The 16,887-nt window shown below is 43.5% G+C and overlaps 2 protein-coding genes across 5 annotated transcripts in view; one reads left to right on the top strand and one right to left on the bottom strand.

Moving 5' to 3' along the window:
• The window catches only part of NRBF2 (nuclear receptor binding factor 2), a 13,853-nt gene extending 11,321 nt beyond the window's left edge, over nucleotides 1-2,532 (top strand). For both annotated transcript variants that reach the window (XM_044420403.1, XM_044420404.1), the window contains one exon: nucleotides 1,098-2,532. In XM_044420403.1, coding sequence (XP_044276338.1) covers nucleotides 1,098-1,817 — 720 coding nt within the window. In that variant the 3' untranslated portion in view covers nucleotides 1,818-2,532. The remainder of the gene's footprint in view (nucleotides 1-1,097) is intronic.
• Nucleotides 2,533-10,925: 8,393 nt separating this feature from the next.
• The window catches only part of JMJD1C (jumonji domain containing 1C), a 69,297-nt gene continuing 63,335 nt past the window's right edge, over nucleotides 10,926-16,887 (bottom strand). For all 3 annotated transcript variants that reach the window (XM_044420405.1, XM_044420406.1, XM_044420407.1), the window contains 3 exons: nucleotides 15,251-15,427; nucleotides 12,268-12,399; nucleotides 10,926-11,828 (listed from right to left, as the gene is read on the bottom strand). In XM_044420405.1, coding sequence (XP_044276340.1) covers nucleotides 11,739-11,828; nucleotides 12,268-12,399; nucleotides 15,251-15,427 — 399 coding nt within the window. In that variant the 3' untranslated portion in view covers nucleotides 10,926-11,738. The remainder of the gene's footprint in view (nucleotides 11,829-12,267; nucleotides 12,400-15,250; nucleotides 15,428-16,887) is intronic.

Raw genomic sequence — 16,887 nt, forward strand, 5'->3', positions numbered from 1 at the left:
GGAACCTGTCCTGTTAAACCGCTGTATGGTCTTGGCCACCGTGCTGCAGCTCAGTTTCAGGGTCTTGGCAATCTTCTTGTAGCCTAGGCCATCTTTATGTAGAGCAACAATTCTTTTTTTCAGATCCTCAGAGAGTTCTTTGCCATGAGGTGCCATGTTGAACTTCCAGTGACCAGTATGAGAGAGTGAGAGCGATAACACCAAATTTAACACACCTGCTCCCCATTCACACCCGAGACCTTGCAACACGAACGAGTCACATGACACCGGGGAGGGAAAATGGCTAATAATGCCCAATTTGGACAATTTCACTTAGGGGTGTACTCACTTTTGTTGCCAGCGGTTTAGACATTAATGGCTGTGTGTTGTTATTTTGAGGGGACAGCAAATTTACACTGTTATACAAGCGGTATACTCACTACTTTACATTGTAGCAAAGTGTCATTTCTTCAGTGTTGTCACATGAAAAGATATCATAAAATATTTACAAAATGTGAGGGGTGTACTCACTTCTGTGACATACTGTATAAGAAATAACAGTGATAGTTCTGTTCTTCCCATGCTGTGCAACAAGTACTTTGCTATCGCTTTGTGCACTGATTACCTGTGTGCTCACCTGACTGTTTATTTGACTGTGGTCAAATGTATCATGGCAAACAATTGTGAAATGTTCCAGGAATGCCATTGTGGAGTGTCAACTCATGCTTTAAAATGTTAGTTGTGTTTTCACTTGTTAGCAATGTCAAAAGAGGAGGCTTTTTTTCGCTTAACCCTGCAGTGGTTGGGAGCAAGTCTAGCAGCTTTGCAAAGTCTGTAGGCATCCCCAAACAGGATCGCAAGTGCCTAGAACCCTCCTTGAAGTTTGCAGCAGGGAGCACTCCACGTTGCAGTTGATGCTGGCAATTTAGTTAATTCTTAACTAGCAGAGGTGTCGGCCCTAGTGCTGTTGAAAGTATTTCTGTATTTTAAAAGTACGTGAAGTAACGAATGCATTCTCATCTGATTGCCCATTATTACACAATGCCCAGCCTTTGTGTGAGTGTGGCCAGAGCTAATACAGGGTGTACCATGTGTTCTCTGTTTGTGCTTTTGCACAGGCCCATTTATCATTGGAATTACAAAGGGAGAGCCATCTGAAGCAGATACTCCTTATCCAAGAGCGGTGGAAAAGAGCCAGAAGAGAAGAGAGGCTAAAACTGCAACAGACTCTGGAGAAGGATAGTGCTGCCCACCTAGCAGTCGCCTGTAAACCATCAGCTGAGGAGTCTGATGACCAACATGTGGCAGCCCCTGCTAGTCTCAAAGTCAACCCCTCCCCAGAGAAAGATGTGCCGGCAATCCAGGGTGTCTTGGACAGGGACCCAGATACGCTACTGTTTCTGCTTCAGAAAAGAAAGGAACCACCAGAAGCCTGTGTAAGAGCCAAAACTCCAAAAGACGACAAGACAAAAGTGGAGGAGCAGGCTACCAGAATTGCATTTCTAGAGCAGCATGTGGAATTTCTGCTAGCTGAAAACGAGCGATTGCGGCAAGAAAACAAGCAGCTGAGAGCCGAGAAGTCCAGGCTCCTGAAATCCCCCCTGGAAAAGGAGCTCGACGTCGATGCTGACTTTGTGGAGAAGTCAGAGTTGTGGGGGCTGCAGCCCCATCCAGAAACTGCTGCTACATCGACTTCAGCATGGCAGAAATTTACCACCAATGCAGGGAAGGCCAAGGACATTCCAATCCCCAATCTGCCCCCGCTGGACATTCCGTCCCCTGAGCTCCCTCTCCTGGAGCTCTCAGAGGATATGCTGAAAGGACTCATGAACAGCTAAGAGGAGAGCACAGAGTATGCTCGCTTGTAGCTCAACAACATCCAAAAAGGGAAACCACCGGTACAGCTGAGATCCAAGGGCAGAAATGTCAGCTGCGACCCTAGCAAGGGAGAAAACCTTCGTGACGCTGTCACTGTGGAAAATATGCATGGCGTTGGATTGCTCCATCAGAGCTTGCTGTTTACCATCGTTGGTAACAGTTAAGCACTCTTTTCTTCTTCAAGCCAAATGACTGAGGGGAGATCCGAGTCACACGATTCTGCAGGGCTTTGGGGTATGCCGTGTGAAACAAGTCTCTTTAATGCCATAGAACGATGCAATGCCGAAGTGATTCAGGCCAGAGGATGTCTGTCTTGGCAGTGGAAGAACTTTCTGTAATTGCTTGTTGGCGTCATTATGCACAAAAACTTGTCAGAAGATGGGATGCCTCTGTTCCTGGCAGGATGGATCTATGTGCCACACTTCCATGCTCCTAACCTAAAATGTAATGTCAGCCAATCAGGAGAGATGCTAAATTTCCATTTTCTTTCAAGGAACCAAATTTAGTTCTGCTGAAATTTTCGATTTGTTTACATAATCAGGGTGCTTCATAATGTCTGTCTTCTATACAAGAAACTATGAGGCAATGTTTCCGATGAATATGCAAGGAAGAACAGTCCTTGTTGCATGAGTGGAAGTGATGATAGCTGCCAGAAAATAAAATGTTTCAGGTCTGTTTTGATTGTTTTACTTATTCATTTGAATATATACATTTCCAATACTAAGTTACGCATTGGCCTGTATAACCCAGTATACTTGGCAGAGGTGTATCAAAGCTTTGGGCAGAAGTCTCTCTTGGTGGAGCGAAGTCTCTGCTTGAAATTCCCCTGACTGGAGATGTCAGTTGTTGAGCCAGTGGCCGCACTTCTGTGGTCCTAGAGCGACACTTCCACTTCCGGCATTATACATGAAACCTTTAGCACTGAGGCGAGCATGTGGGAAGGTGCAGAAACACCCACTGGTACCCGCTACAGCTTGGGGAACAGGGGCTTTTACTTTCCTTCAGCAGCGGGAAAGAACCAGTCTCGGCCTTGTAAGGCTTGTAGGCGTGAGGCAACGGAGAGCGTGGCACTCTTGACTATTTTTTCCCTGCCTGAGAAGCTCAGCAAAAAATTTGAAGCTGTTAGGAATGAACATGTCCTATATCTGTGGTTTGTAATTTTTGTGAACTGCCCAGAGAGCCTCGGCTAGTGGGTGGTAAATAAATCAGTATAAAAGAGACAAAATAAAAATGGGGGAGAATAAAGAGGCACAGACTCTTGTATCTGCAGTTCTTTTTTTTTTTTACCTCGCCAAGGCTTTGAGCCCCCCCACCCCACAGGCTGCTGTGTTTTTCTCCCCTCCCCGAGTCTGTGTATCTTTTTTCCCTTCATGGTTAACACTGTGGCAGAGGGGACAATCCCCATTCAGGGATTCCGAATGAGGCCACAGACCTAAAATGAATAGGTACTCCTGGAAGACAGCACTGATGTACTTGCTACTCGCGGGCGGTGGGGGTGTTGGCATATTTAAGCCAGCCATGGTGATCAGTTGGGTGCCCCATGGGGTGATCTGTACAAAACACACTGCATAGCTTCTTCGCAGGCTGGTGTACCATGTTGTGCGAACTTGCTAAATAATTAAGGTCAGTTTAGATCATTCCTAAACTAGTAATATAATTTGGAGAAAGTTCATACCTTATACCACATACGTCAAGGGATGCGGCCGACACTCTGTGTAGCAGTCCTAATACGGAAAGGCTCATTGAGCCCACCCTCCAGCCCACCCTTTTCATTTCAGTAAACCGCATTTTAGATGTCTCTGAAATACGTGCTCTTAGGTTTCTCTGTGTGCACGGCAGGAGTGAAGGTACATGCTCGTTCCTCTACCATGTGATGAGCTTCTCCACCAGGTATCACCAGTGGAAGAACAGGCACGGATCTTCTGTAGAATTGTGTGCTTCTTAGTTAACTATGTTGCACCTGACCGAGGCTGGATTCATGCATCATGACAAACAATCCTGTGTACTTTCAATCATGTACTTTTTTGTGTGTGACTGTGTCTTGAGAAATGATCAGGTTCATCATGGTAATTCTCTTCCTGCCCACCAGTTTCTTGCCTCTCAGTTCTCCAGGAGGAACTGTGGGTAAAAATGATAGCCGCAATCGCTAGCTAATCTCACCTGCCTGTCCAGCAATCTGCTGAATTAACAGAGGTCGTGCTTTGGAGAAGATGGAGGAACTGGTCAGGCACCCTTCCCTCCCGCTTCAGGAGGAGCCAATGGAGCAGGAGGGACTGTGCACTCCCCACTCAAGCGGAAGTGGGGAACCGGCTAGGCAGTGCTGCAGAAGAACGCTGGGTCCGCTTCCATGAGCAAAAGCTCATGCGTGAGCAGCAGGGTGCGGAAGTGCGCAACGGCAGTGCCCAGTGGAGGAGCTCCCCATGCTGCTGCCCTCCGGGCTTGCCAGAGAAGCGCCCCCAACTCAGTGCCTGCTTTGAGGCTGCTGGTGTGGAAACGGCTCTTCAGCAAAGCGAGAAGGGGAGACTGTGGTCCCCCCCCCCCCCCGCTGCTGCTGCGCGGCTGCACAAAGGCATGCGTGGCAGGAGCAGGAGGCTCCTGGGTGGTGGTGGTGGTGAGAGGTGGGCAGCAGAGCGCTCTCTCTGGCAAGCCAGAGCGAGAAGGCTGGCAGCCCGGGCACGGGTGGCACACAGCACCCATCCTGTCCTAGGCCAGGTTGCTTCTGCCCTGCTGCCCATGCGAGAAGGGCAGAGGCACAGGGGGCTGCAGCGTGGCACATAACCCGAGCTGGCACCGCTGCCCAGTGGCTTCTCCGTGCTCCTGCAGGAGCAGCAAGGGGGTGCTGAGGGCCGAGCCGGATGGCAGCTGTTACTCATGCTGTTTGGCTTGCTCCATCGCAAGAGTGGCAACCGGCCCTCCTGACAAGTGGCTCTGCGGTTCTGCCTTCGCAACTGCACTGAGTTGTGTCTTCCAGTTTGGGCAGCACAAGAACCAACCATGGCCCTGAGAAACCATAGAGCGGCCATTGCCTGTTTGTGGTTGCTCAAAGCCAAATGTACCAACCACACTGAAATACAACAGAACATGACGGACCAAAGAAGGAAAACTAGCAAGCACATACTATGGCGTGTGCTGTGCTCCTGCCCTGCCTTCAAGAATTTAAAGAGGGATGTGACAGAGAGGGATGTGACAGAGAAAGGAAGCCTATTTCCAGCTAGGAATCCATTCTTCATGAACAATCCTATCTATCTATCTATCTATCTATCTATCTATCTATCTATCTATCTAGCTATCTATCTATCTAGGATATTTGTATGCCATCCATTGCAAAAGCCTCAGGACGGCTTACACAAATAAGCATAATAATAATAAGCATTATACTAAGCTTAAGCATTATTGATATACACAGAAACAGTGTCACCCTATAGCAGAGTCAGAGCTTGGCTGGAATGAATATTTTTCAATAGTGCAGTGATCATGCAGAACTAGAAAAACTAAGCTTTTTTGTCTAATTCCCAGCTAGTAGTCAGAGGAGTGTCTCCTGTCCTATCAAATACCATCTACTGAGAAATCTTTTACTTTATTTTTCTGATTCTGTTGTTTTTAAGAGGTAAATCCTCCCATTAACTACACTGTATGACAAAATACAGATTGCTTTTCCTGAAGCCGCCACTCAAATGCAGCATTTATCTCCAACTTTTAGTGGTATGAGAAGGGGCCAGTCTCCACCTACTCAGCATTTTAAACTCCAATCCCTTGCTAAAGCTACTTAAGTAGGAGGCTAAACCTGTTTGCTGTTCTAATGAATTCCACATGCTTGTTTCCCCCAGCTGAGCCTATGAATATTGCTTGGGTCAGATTCCAGAGAGCTCTCAGGGAACAGTTTGATCACTTAAAACACAGGTACCTTTATCCCTGCAAAATGCTGCAGTGCCTGCTATCAAGGCTTCACTTTAACCACCTGTTATTTTGAAAAATTATTTTAACTTTTACTAACATGTAAGGGTTGGGGTTTTTTTTTTTTTTACTCACATGCAAGGAAAATACTCTTTCCATGGATGGTGTTGTTATTCTTTTAAAATAATCTTCCTCCACAGAATGGCTGTATTTAATCAGCTTGAACCTATACATAAGAATAGTGACTGGAAGCAAACACCATTTAACCAAAATTTGATTTAGCTGCAATTCAAAACATTTAATGGTTAACGAAGCACTAAAGACAAGACCCATCTATAGCTAAACTTGCTAGATATATTTAAGACTTGTTCCTCTCTCAAGTTATTATACAAATAGTGCCATCTGGTGGGCACTTTTCTAAAACAACACATTATGGTTGGCTAAACAGCAAAATGTTAAAGAACATTGCATAAAAAAAGCTTGTTGAACGTACATGGGCATTAAGACTGCAGTATTCAATACTATATTCCAAGTGAAAGCAAAATTCATATTAATATAAGAGCTATACTTTCCTCCAGTAGCAAACTAGTTGTGTACATGCACAAAAATTAAGGAATTTTATTTTGCTCACTATGTATACATTAAGTTTGCACGTTTACACAAAACAAAATCCAGGAGCTGCAGGTTTTCAGCAGTTTACAGAATTTTACTGCAATACCACATTATCTCAAGTTCATATTTACCTTGACCCATAAAGGCTGGCTTTTACTGAGACATGGTATTGAGAACAACACACTCCCTAATCAGAGCTACATTATACTCTTGAGATTTTCCATCGTTTTGGCAAGCAGTTCTGTGTGCTTACATAGAAACCTAAAATGTCTCACCTATGGCTTGATTTCATTGGGCTGGCATGCAGAGCTCGCTTATGCAATGTGTCTTGCTGCAGACCGACCATCAGCCACAGCTTCCCTGTTTATTTTTCCATGGCTCAACAGAACTTGACAGGGGGAAAAAAATCTTCATACACAGTGGAAAGCAGTTTCCAAATGTAATGTCCTCCGGTGTTTTGTTTTTTGGACTATAACTCCTAGCATTGTTATGGTAACTAGGGCTGATGGAGTGGAATTTCTGGAGATCGGTTTGGAGAAATAAGGCAAGCTAAGATTTTCAGGGTGCTGGAGTAGATCTCTGTGGGAAAGGGGAGCAGAGAGTAGATCTAGCTTAAATCCAGATCTTTTCACACTGGTGAATGTTGAGGAACCATTGTGTGTCTACCATCAAAGCCTGCCTTGATTCGAAGTTATAGGACTTAGAATCTGTTCAGAGTCTGGAAAGGCTTCTTGGCACCTACCATTATCCCATATGAATCACACGAATTTCTTGTAATACAGTTGAAGTGACACACACACACACACACACACGAACCACAAGTAGGACATGGGTGTAACACTACTCCCCTGCTCATGTACCCCAGCAGTTGGTGTACAGATGTGCCATGCCTGATTCTGGAAATGGCATTATAACAATAAAGACTACTGACCATTTATTGGCTTATCCTCCAGGAATTTGTCCAGTCCCTTTTAAAGTTATCCATATTGGTGGTGCTCACAACATCTTACGAAAACAAATTCAATCATTCATGCACTGTGTGAGATGCATGAACGGCTGAATGCTTCCCCCTTCTGATGTTCTGAATCTCTCGTGAAACCTGTTCATGGAAGGACCCCGAGAGGGAAAAATATCTTTCTATGCATGTTTCCCATACCATACATACTCTTTTATACCTCTACCAAAACAATGACAGAGATGTTTTGGGGAAGACTGGCAGCTGTCACTGAACTACCACTGAACTACCAACAAACCTTTGAGAAGATTATAAGGAATCCCCATGGTTCTGTGAAATGCAATTTTAAAACCATTACACTGCTCTAGTTTAAAAATCAGAGATCAAATAATTTCCCTCCAGCCTCTTTCAAAACAGATTTAAGCACACACAATAACCATCTTACTATTAGGGAAAATCAGAGTATTCATCCTGCATATACATAACACCTCCCCAGCCAAATGTTTCAGGGCAGTTGCTAAACATTTCAGAAAGCATTTAGGAAAAATGGGTCAAATTTAGTCTTAAGTCATACACTATTTAATCAATTAACTTAGTCTTAACTTATTTATTCTAAGCATGAATTCAGTTTGGATCTAACAACCCACCACATTTCTCAAGTCCAGGTCCCATACACCCCTGCAAACACTGCTGGAAAGTGGACAACAGGCACCCTACCCTAATATACCTTGCAGGGTTGCCTATGAGGGACACATGTAACAAATCAGCAGACAGACGTGAAATGGCTACACCTGGCAAGCTCAAAGCTGAGTGAAGCCATCAGTCCAGACTTCTAGTACTTCTTCCACAATGCAGAAAGGAAAAGAGTGGCACACAGAGCAGAAGAATGCAGTGCAGGTGAGTGTCAAGAGGAGGAGCTTGAGAAGACCCAGCAGACTGCAAGATTATTTGTTCACTTCTTGATACAATTGGTGGGACATTTGTTCATTTTGAGTAGTCCAGCATCAGGTAACATCTTCCAAATGAGGTAATAGACACATTAACGACTAAAGCTAAAAGTGTCAACCTTCACATAAAGTATCCCAATTTGTGTTGATTCAGTCCCTACGAATCTCAACTGATTCTGAAATAATGAAGACCTCCCTTCCCCTGCCAGTCTTAACCTCCTGTACTGGGCCTGTTGCAAATTAAGTGATGGATGGGGCAGGTGGAGCTGAACTTACTTGGGGATACGCTAAACTGGATGTTTGTCTGCAGGAGCTGCAACGATGCCTCTGGATTTCCCTCCCAGGTACAGGGACAGTATTCCCTGTCCCAACTTAGAATATTGATTTCTTTTTAGCTTGTGCAGAGGAGAAACTAGTAGGAAAGAAGAGGGCTTTCCTTCAAGACAGAATAAACAGAACTGCAAAACCCAAGTGGTTTTTCTCTTGAGCATAACAACATTTAGCCATCCTTAAAGTTTTACCAACTCTAGCTCTTCAAGTTAGATTATGCTACAAAGCCAGCATATTCATGTTAATAAGCCAAGAAACAAATACTTCATGTCAAAAAACTTTAAAATAACCAGCAGATGGATATCAAGAAATCAAGCAGGCACATTAGAGCAGTCAAAGAGTATGGCACTTGTGCTTTGGGGATCTCGGACTGGGAAAGACACAAACGTGTGTTCCAGTCCAAAACACCCATTTTCCTCTCAAATACCCTTTTAAAGGGACCCAGAGTTATGACTGCTGGCTGTCAAAGGTTTCAAAATGCCTCTTCCTTGGAAAAAGGGGCATGATGCATTTTTAGACTTTCTCAAGCACCTAGAGCAGTGATGGCAAACCTTTTAGAGACTGAGTGCCCAAACTGCAACCCAAAACCCACTTATATATCGCAAAGTGCCAACACTACAATAAAACCTGAAAACTGAGGTTTTAGTTTAGAAAAATCAACTCGCAGCCGGTTCAAGCAAATATATATATATCCTTGGCAGTGCACTGACTGGCCATGTGAAAGCTCGGATGAGTTGTGGCTAATGAGTCGCGGCTTGTGATGTCATCACCTGGCACCACTACTCCTTTCCAAGCATGCGCATGGCCCCCGTCTGTGCTGTTATCTGAAGCTTGGCTGCTGGGGTGACATGCCTCGTATGCCGACAGAGGGCTCTGCATGCCTGCAGTGGCCTGCGTGCCATAGGTTCACCACCACTGGCCTAACCCTACCCTGGTGCACACCCCTAACCCTAACATAGGGGTAAAATACCATTGAAAATAATGTGATTTTGAAAAAGCCTTCCCTGAGTAGTGCATCTATCTGTCCGTCCGTCCGTCCATCCATCCATCCTTGGCAGTGCACTGACTGGCCATTCGGAAGTCGGAGCTAATGAGTTGCAGCTAGTGACGTCATTGCCTGGCGCCGCTACTCCTTTCCGAGCATGCGGTGGCCCCTATGTGCGCTGTTATCCGATGCTCGGCTGGTGGGGGCGATGCTGGGGCGACTTGGCTCGTGTGACCAAGAGGGCTCTGCATGCCCACTGTGGCACGCATGCCATAGGTTCGCCACCACTGACCTAGAGGCTTGGTCTAAAGTGCAAAATGTACTATGACAGGAACTAAAGAAGAGGGAAGAAGAAGAAAAATGAACCTCTTGCTGGGAAAGGTGTGATTCCCAAAAGCCACTTCCTTCTCAGCAAAAGCTCTCAGAACAGCTTTGAGTGGGGAGGGAGAGAGGTGTGTCCCCCCTGTGGACTCCCCATGGGGGGAAGGCAGAGGCATGGAGGGGGTGAACACGTAGTCCCGAACCTGATTTCCCACTGGGCTCACTGTGAGTTGTTTGCATAACAACCCACTGTGTCTTACTGCCAAGGCAGGTGAATGTTACACACAAGACAGGCACTAACTCATTGATGCAAGTACGGGGCTCACCCTGAAATATTCAAGATATTCAACCCTCACGAATTTTTCAGGTAATAAAAGCTATGTTAAATTTACAACTATGATTTAAAGGACACTATTTTAAAGTGATCCGACAGCAAACATTAAGTTAGATTGATACTGGAATGATGTTGGCTGTACATTTGGGTTTACTTAGAATAAAACTCATCTCAACACCCTCTAGATTCAGTCTGTAAAATTTGAGCTTTTATCAGCAGGCAAAAATTAACCCGAGGGATTTAATTCTGAAGTTGTATTTGTTAAAAGCAAGCTTCCACATAACTAATTTTCTAGCACAAGAGTTTGTCATCTTAGGAGTCTTCTGAACGCAATTATCCTTATTACAAAAGTCACTGCACTTTTCTATGGGCATTTGCTCAGGTATTTAGGAACTGTAATTAAAGACAATACATAACAAGAAATGATTTAATTATTTTTATTCTTAATTAGATAAACTTTCTTTGGCTCAGCCAGTTGAACTGTGCTCTAGAACACAGGAGTGGCTTCATATGAAACCTGGAGAGGGCAGAAAGCTCCACACTAATTAAACACAAAACAATCCAGTCTTTTACAACAGTCAACATTACAGAGAGACATCTGCAGCCACTGTGAATGGATGAATGACTCAGACATGGGCATCTAGAACAAATGTGCCACAAAACATGAAAAACACACACAATGAGACAACATTTGATAAAGTCCTTTTAATGGAAAATGTAAAACCCCTTTCAACTTTCAATGTACAAAGCATGTTTAACACTTGCACTTTTAACAAATTAAAGCAAGCCATGTTTTTTAAAAAAATACATCATTGAATGTATATATGTATATATTTACATAGCATATTAAGTTTAATATTTAGCTTTAAAAGTTCACATAAATTTTACCAAAATGAGACAAATTTTAAATAAATTACACCTTTTTGGAAAATGTTTAATTGTACACTGAATAGCTTCAATAAAATACTGAAGTGTCTGTTGCATCTATTTTATATACTTTATATTGTACAAAGTTTACAGGTATTTGGCAGTAATTTTCAGATCATGACATGACTGCTGTGCGGATTCAGCAATATTCCAAATGCAGGCAATAGCTGGTGTTTGTGTCCTACTCTCACAGTAACTGTCTCAATGTAGTGAAAAATATCCCAGTTATTTTAACCAAACTGTACAAATCACATTTACATTTGATCAACAATAGAGCATAGAATTCTTTTTCCAAAAATAAATACATCTTAAAACATTTTGAAATTTTTATGTACAATATGATACATAACAGCAGCATGCTGCCTCTGAATTTTCCATTTCTAAAAAAACTCACAAGTTTAAATCACAAAACCTGTGATGAGAAGCTATTTTGTTGCAGTGTCAGTAGCAAGTAAATACAATAAACATTTCCTTGGCACGGATGGTTCGTGCAGCTTATATTAGTGGGTAGACTCTTTATCATAAAGAAAAAATATGAGAAAATAGGTTTTTCTGATCCAAAAAGAGTGTGCATACTTAGTTTTCTTCCATATCTTCAATTTCGTTTTCATGAATCTTCAATGCTCTAACCATTTCTTTAACCGCATGATATAATATATTTTTAATCTGTAAAAACAAATGGAGTGAGAAGTCATCAGCTCAGTGCCCTGACAAGGTTATCTAAGGAACAAGAAGGAAAACAGTGTAGGAAAAGACATTGCACCTGATAGAAGAGGGGCCCAAATCATAGGTTTTTTTTAGCAGAGAAAGTAATACAGAAGTGCCATATTGGGTTCTCCTCCCTGCCTTGAAAGAGAGGACAGAGGTGGTTTAGGAGACCCTACTGGGATGGCTCTTGTGAGGCTTTTTCCCTGAGAGGAGGAAGATGGCAGGAAGGCATACAAAATCCCAAGATGCGCACCTCTTATAACGACTATAGAATTGCTTAAACAATCCTAGCTGAAACACCTTTTGTAGGATATTCAGCAAAACTGACTCCTAATAAAGATTAGCAAATAATAATAATTCATCAAAAATTGAATTATGACAAGACCTAATTTCTTACCTGAAGCTTATCATCGTAATTGATTTCTTCCTTTGAGAGCCTCAATTCTTGTGTTAAATGAAATGACTGAACAAGGTGTTCTGGAGACACAAAGTCCTCCATTACTTGAATACAGCTATGAAAATTTTGTACCTGGGCAAAAGACAGAAGAAAAGATATCCCAAACGATTATTAAAACAGGTAAGAGGAGTTAATGAGATGGAAAAATGCAGTAGCAATGGAAAAATATGGCCCTGTAGCACTTAAACAGTGGCACATCTTTGTGGTACAATCTTTAGGTTTACCCCACATTAAGTCTGTTAGGTGTCACAATTTTTCGTATCTCACTTTCCCAGCCCAAGTGACTTATATAACAAAAGGTAAGCAGAACTTACAATACTGTAAATCATTTTTAAGACAAATAAAATACTCATAAAACATATTAAGGTAAGGAATACTGAAAATATCCCAGTCTAGACCAAAGACGAAACATACAGCAACAGGTGGAAGCTGTGGACCAGTCATAAAGAGGGCTTTAAAAACGCACTGATACGGGAGTCAGCAGCACTAACGTTCCAAGTGACAGCAGCCATGATGAAACAGAAATAACTCTGGAGAAGCGTAAGTAATGGAAAATGGACTGGAGAAACAGGGCTTTAAGGGTGCGATCCTGCGACCCCCCAGAATGAATAAATGCAGGCTTATCCAAAGCTCCAGCTCCAGGGTTCTGCAACTGCTGAACAGGGATTCGGAATGCAGAGCCCCTGCCCTGCCCGTGTGCAGCCAGCGTGGAAAGCTCTGCACTGGCTTCCTGTTTGGAGGTGAGAAATTGGTTTTGGAGAGGGGATAAAGGGGCATGCAGTAGGGGTCAGAGGGGGAGCGGCCAAGGCCAAAGGCTCACGCCATCCCTCCGCCACAAGTTTTCATCTTCACGGCCACATGCAACTGTCTAAACCGAAGTGCAGGACAGGGGGTGTGGGGTGCCAGAGGTGCCTTTGTGCATCACGCAAAAAGGGCACTGGTTTGCACCTTAAGGTCCATTAAAACCTACTAAAATGGGGGCTGTCAAAAAAGAAAGAAACTTGCATTCGTGCTGTGTTAGAATTTTCAGCTTGTAAAATGGTTGCTCCCCCCCCCCCCCAGAGTTTTACACAGTAGGATGCAATGTTCAGCCCAGATTTTAACATACTAGGGGTAAATGAACTCATAGGAGGGTCAAAAGTTCAGTACAGGAAACTGGCAATTAAGGAGAAACAGAAACATAAGCAGGACCGGTCTTTCCCTTTGATGGCCTCAAAGTTTGGGATGTGGGATTAAAATACTGTATATAAAGCTGGAAAATTGAGTTGACAGATAAAGAAGGAAGAGAGGCATCCAAATGGCAAAAAAGAGAATTATAGAGAACCACAAGTGATGACAGAAGCCTGTAATAGATCCAGACTAGAAAAGATATGAGTAATCCAGAAGCTGTCTTATGGATAAGTGATGAATGTATTAGATAGATATGTTATTTTTGTTTGCTCATATGATTATTGTCCAAACTGCTCCAATTTTTTTCTTTTCCTAAAGGAAAAATATTCTGAATTATTGTTCAGCTTGATGCTACACTAAATCTCCTAAGTAAAAGCACAATTTGTTTTGGAAAGTCTTTGCCTGAGGCCTTGTTAGTCATCCCCTGCCTCAGTGGTCTACAATACCACCTAGGGGCGCAATTTGGGAGTGTGCATGGCTGTAATGACGCTTCAGAGGTTGAAGCAGGACCCTTTGGGCATTAGGAACACTAAAGGCATGTTGTGGGTACTCACAAATGGCTGAGAGTTTGTCCATTCATGAAATACTGGCTGTAGAGGTATGGCTGATGAAAAGCAACCACTGCCCAGAAGATGGGACTAAAAGGAAAGCAACTTGCCCTAAAGTCTAAGTACATGACCTGGGAAACCCCCCCCCCCCACCAAACCATTTTTCGTGGGCACCCAAGAAGTGAACAGGTTGTATTCTTTTTCACTGCTCATGTTGGTTAAAAGGTAAAGGTTTCTGCATGATATTAAGTCCTGTCATGTCTGACCCTAGAGGGCGGTGCTCATCTCTGTTTCTTAGCTGAGGGAGCCAGTGTTAGTTCACAGGCAGTTTTCCATGGTTATGTGGCCGGCATGACTACATGTCAACGTGCCTTTTGATGGACAAGCCCAGTGGCTCTGTGGTTCACACCACTGTGCCATCCTCATCCCCTCATATTGGTTACATCCAACCAAGGTCTCTACCTGACACTTGCTGCTAATCAAACTGAGCAAACAAACTAAGCTTTATTTGGAAAAAATGTGTCACAAGAATACAGCCTTGCATAGAAAAAGTGAATATAATTCCATACTGGGGGAGGTAGGGGAGAGAAAATATGTAACCATATGACTTCCAGGTCAGAACATATGAGAAAGAGAAACCCCCTAGATTGTTTTGTCCAGCTGAGGAACAAAAAACCCCAGAAAAATAAGGCAAGTCATAAGATTCCATTTGTAAAGGTTGGACACACATATAAAAACAAAGGAATGTTGGCTTGAAACTGTGCTTATGGAGTACTTTGATATTATAAAAGCATTCATATTGCTTTTGGGCCACGGAATCAGCTTGCCATTTATTCAAGGCAAGTAACAATTCTTTTCAGGCAAGTGGAACTATCACTGAAAATCAGTTTGACAAACATGGTTACTTGGAAGGAAGAAACCAGGAAAGTATTTTGATTCTTGATCAATTCTTAAGCTAATGCATACACTTATGATATACTACCTTATATAGACAGACAGATAGATATAATAAGGTGTGGTTGCTAAGGCCCTAACATTTTATAGTACTTTAGAGTCAGTTATATCTTGTAACAAAAGTTGCAAGTTTAAAAAAGCCTTAGTGAAACATCTATTTACGCATGTCTTTCAGAAAGGTAATTTTGTGAGTCACCGAGAGAATCCTTTGGTTATGGGAGAGCAGAGAAGCAGAAATAAACAAGTTTTACCTGGTGAAGCGCTCCTGCTGGTAAAATAATAGCATCACCAAGGAACTGAATGAGAGTACAGGTTTTTACTCCACATTCTTCAAACAGTCTCTGACGGAGCTTTTTGGTTACATACCAACTCTGGTCACGTAGTGGATCATGCTCTGGTAAAACATCCAAGCCTTGCTCTTTTGCCACCTGTAATAGAGTTGTAATGTTACGCACTGAAAGGAACAAGCTGAGATTGTTAATGAGTATGAGCCCAAGCACCTGCTTTTGATGTTTGAAATTCCATACATAAACAACCTTCTGTCACAGAACACTGGGGGTTTAATCTCGGGTACTTTATATTTATAGCCTGCTTTTTGGTCTAGCTTTAGCAAGGTGGCTCTTAAGCCCCAAATGCTCGATACACAGTGGGCAGGATCCTAGACTGTCAGTGCACCTCTCCTAGTTCCACTGTGCCTGCAGGACTCACCAGCAGTGCAACATGAACTAGCAGTCCGTGTCTTTGCACACCTTTCTTTGCATGTTCCTATCTGATCCTTAAGATCTTTACAGAGGTCCTTCTCCAAGAACCACCCCCTAAAGAAGTAGGGTGGGGGGTGATGGTTAGGAGAAGGGCCTTCTTTGTGGTTGCACCTCATCTCTGGAACCTGCTCCCCGAGGAAGTGTGCCAGGCAGCATCCTTGCTTTCTTTCTGGCCCCAGGTAAAGACTTTTATGTTTTAATGGACAGACTGGTTTTAATACTGTTTTTATTGAACTGCTTTTATGTGAAGTAGTAACTTTCTAATTTTACTAGGAGTTGCCCTGTTGTTGTAATTGGCTTTAATACATTTTACCATTTGTTACATTACTGTTAGATCTTTTTAAATTTGTCCAAATGTAAACCGCCCAGAGAGCTCTAAGGGGCTATAGGCGGTGTAAATAAGTCAGAAATAAACTAACTAAATTCCAAAAGGATGCCCTGACATAAACAGAAACACTTCTCTCACGAACAGCTAAGCAACCTCTTCTGAGCTTTGCCCTGTTCTGCAAGCAAGCGCTCCTGCTGTGTCCTGATGCTTTTCTACCTGATGCTCCAGCATTACACTACCGATGAGTACCACTAGCATATGAGCAATATAGGATACGGCCTACAGACATAGAATGAACTGAACTGGATGCACATGGGGAACAAGCACAGCTTAGTCTGTAAGCCAAGCCTCAGCTCAGACCATCTCTCATCCCCACAGCTACCTCTAATCTGAGATTAGAGATGGCAGCAGGGATGAGAGGTGGTGAGACTCATCTCCAGGGCAAGTCTCTGAGAGCGGAGGGGCAGTGGCCACGGGGGCTTGCTGCCACAGAGCTAAGAGTGCCCACTCTTTTCCATATGTAGACAAGTCCCCATGCCCACTATCGGGCATCCCTGCTGCTACTCCGGATCTGAGAGCAAAGTGAACAGTGGGGATTGCCCAGCTGGGTCATGCCAGAACGGGGAATCCCCCCTGGTCTCTCTGACCTCAGATGGGAGGATGCACCAGGGAAGCATTCTGAAAGGTTTCTTCCAGGGGGCAAGTCTTGAAGGCTAAGCACTGCCTCCTGGAGGACCCCAAGAGGAGGTATGTGCTGGAGTCCCAGGGCCAGTGATTCTGTGACTCCAGTATAGAATAA

The sequence above is a fragment of the Varanus komodoensis genome, unplaced genomic scaffold, assembly GCF_004798865.1.
Source record: "Varanus komodoensis strain SLA01 unplaced genomic scaffold, ASM479886v1 scaffold11, whole genome shotgun sequence".
In the NCBI taxonomy this organism is placed as follows: Eukaryota; Metazoa; Chordata; class Lepidosauria; order Squamata; family Varanidae; genus Varanus; species Varanus komodoensis.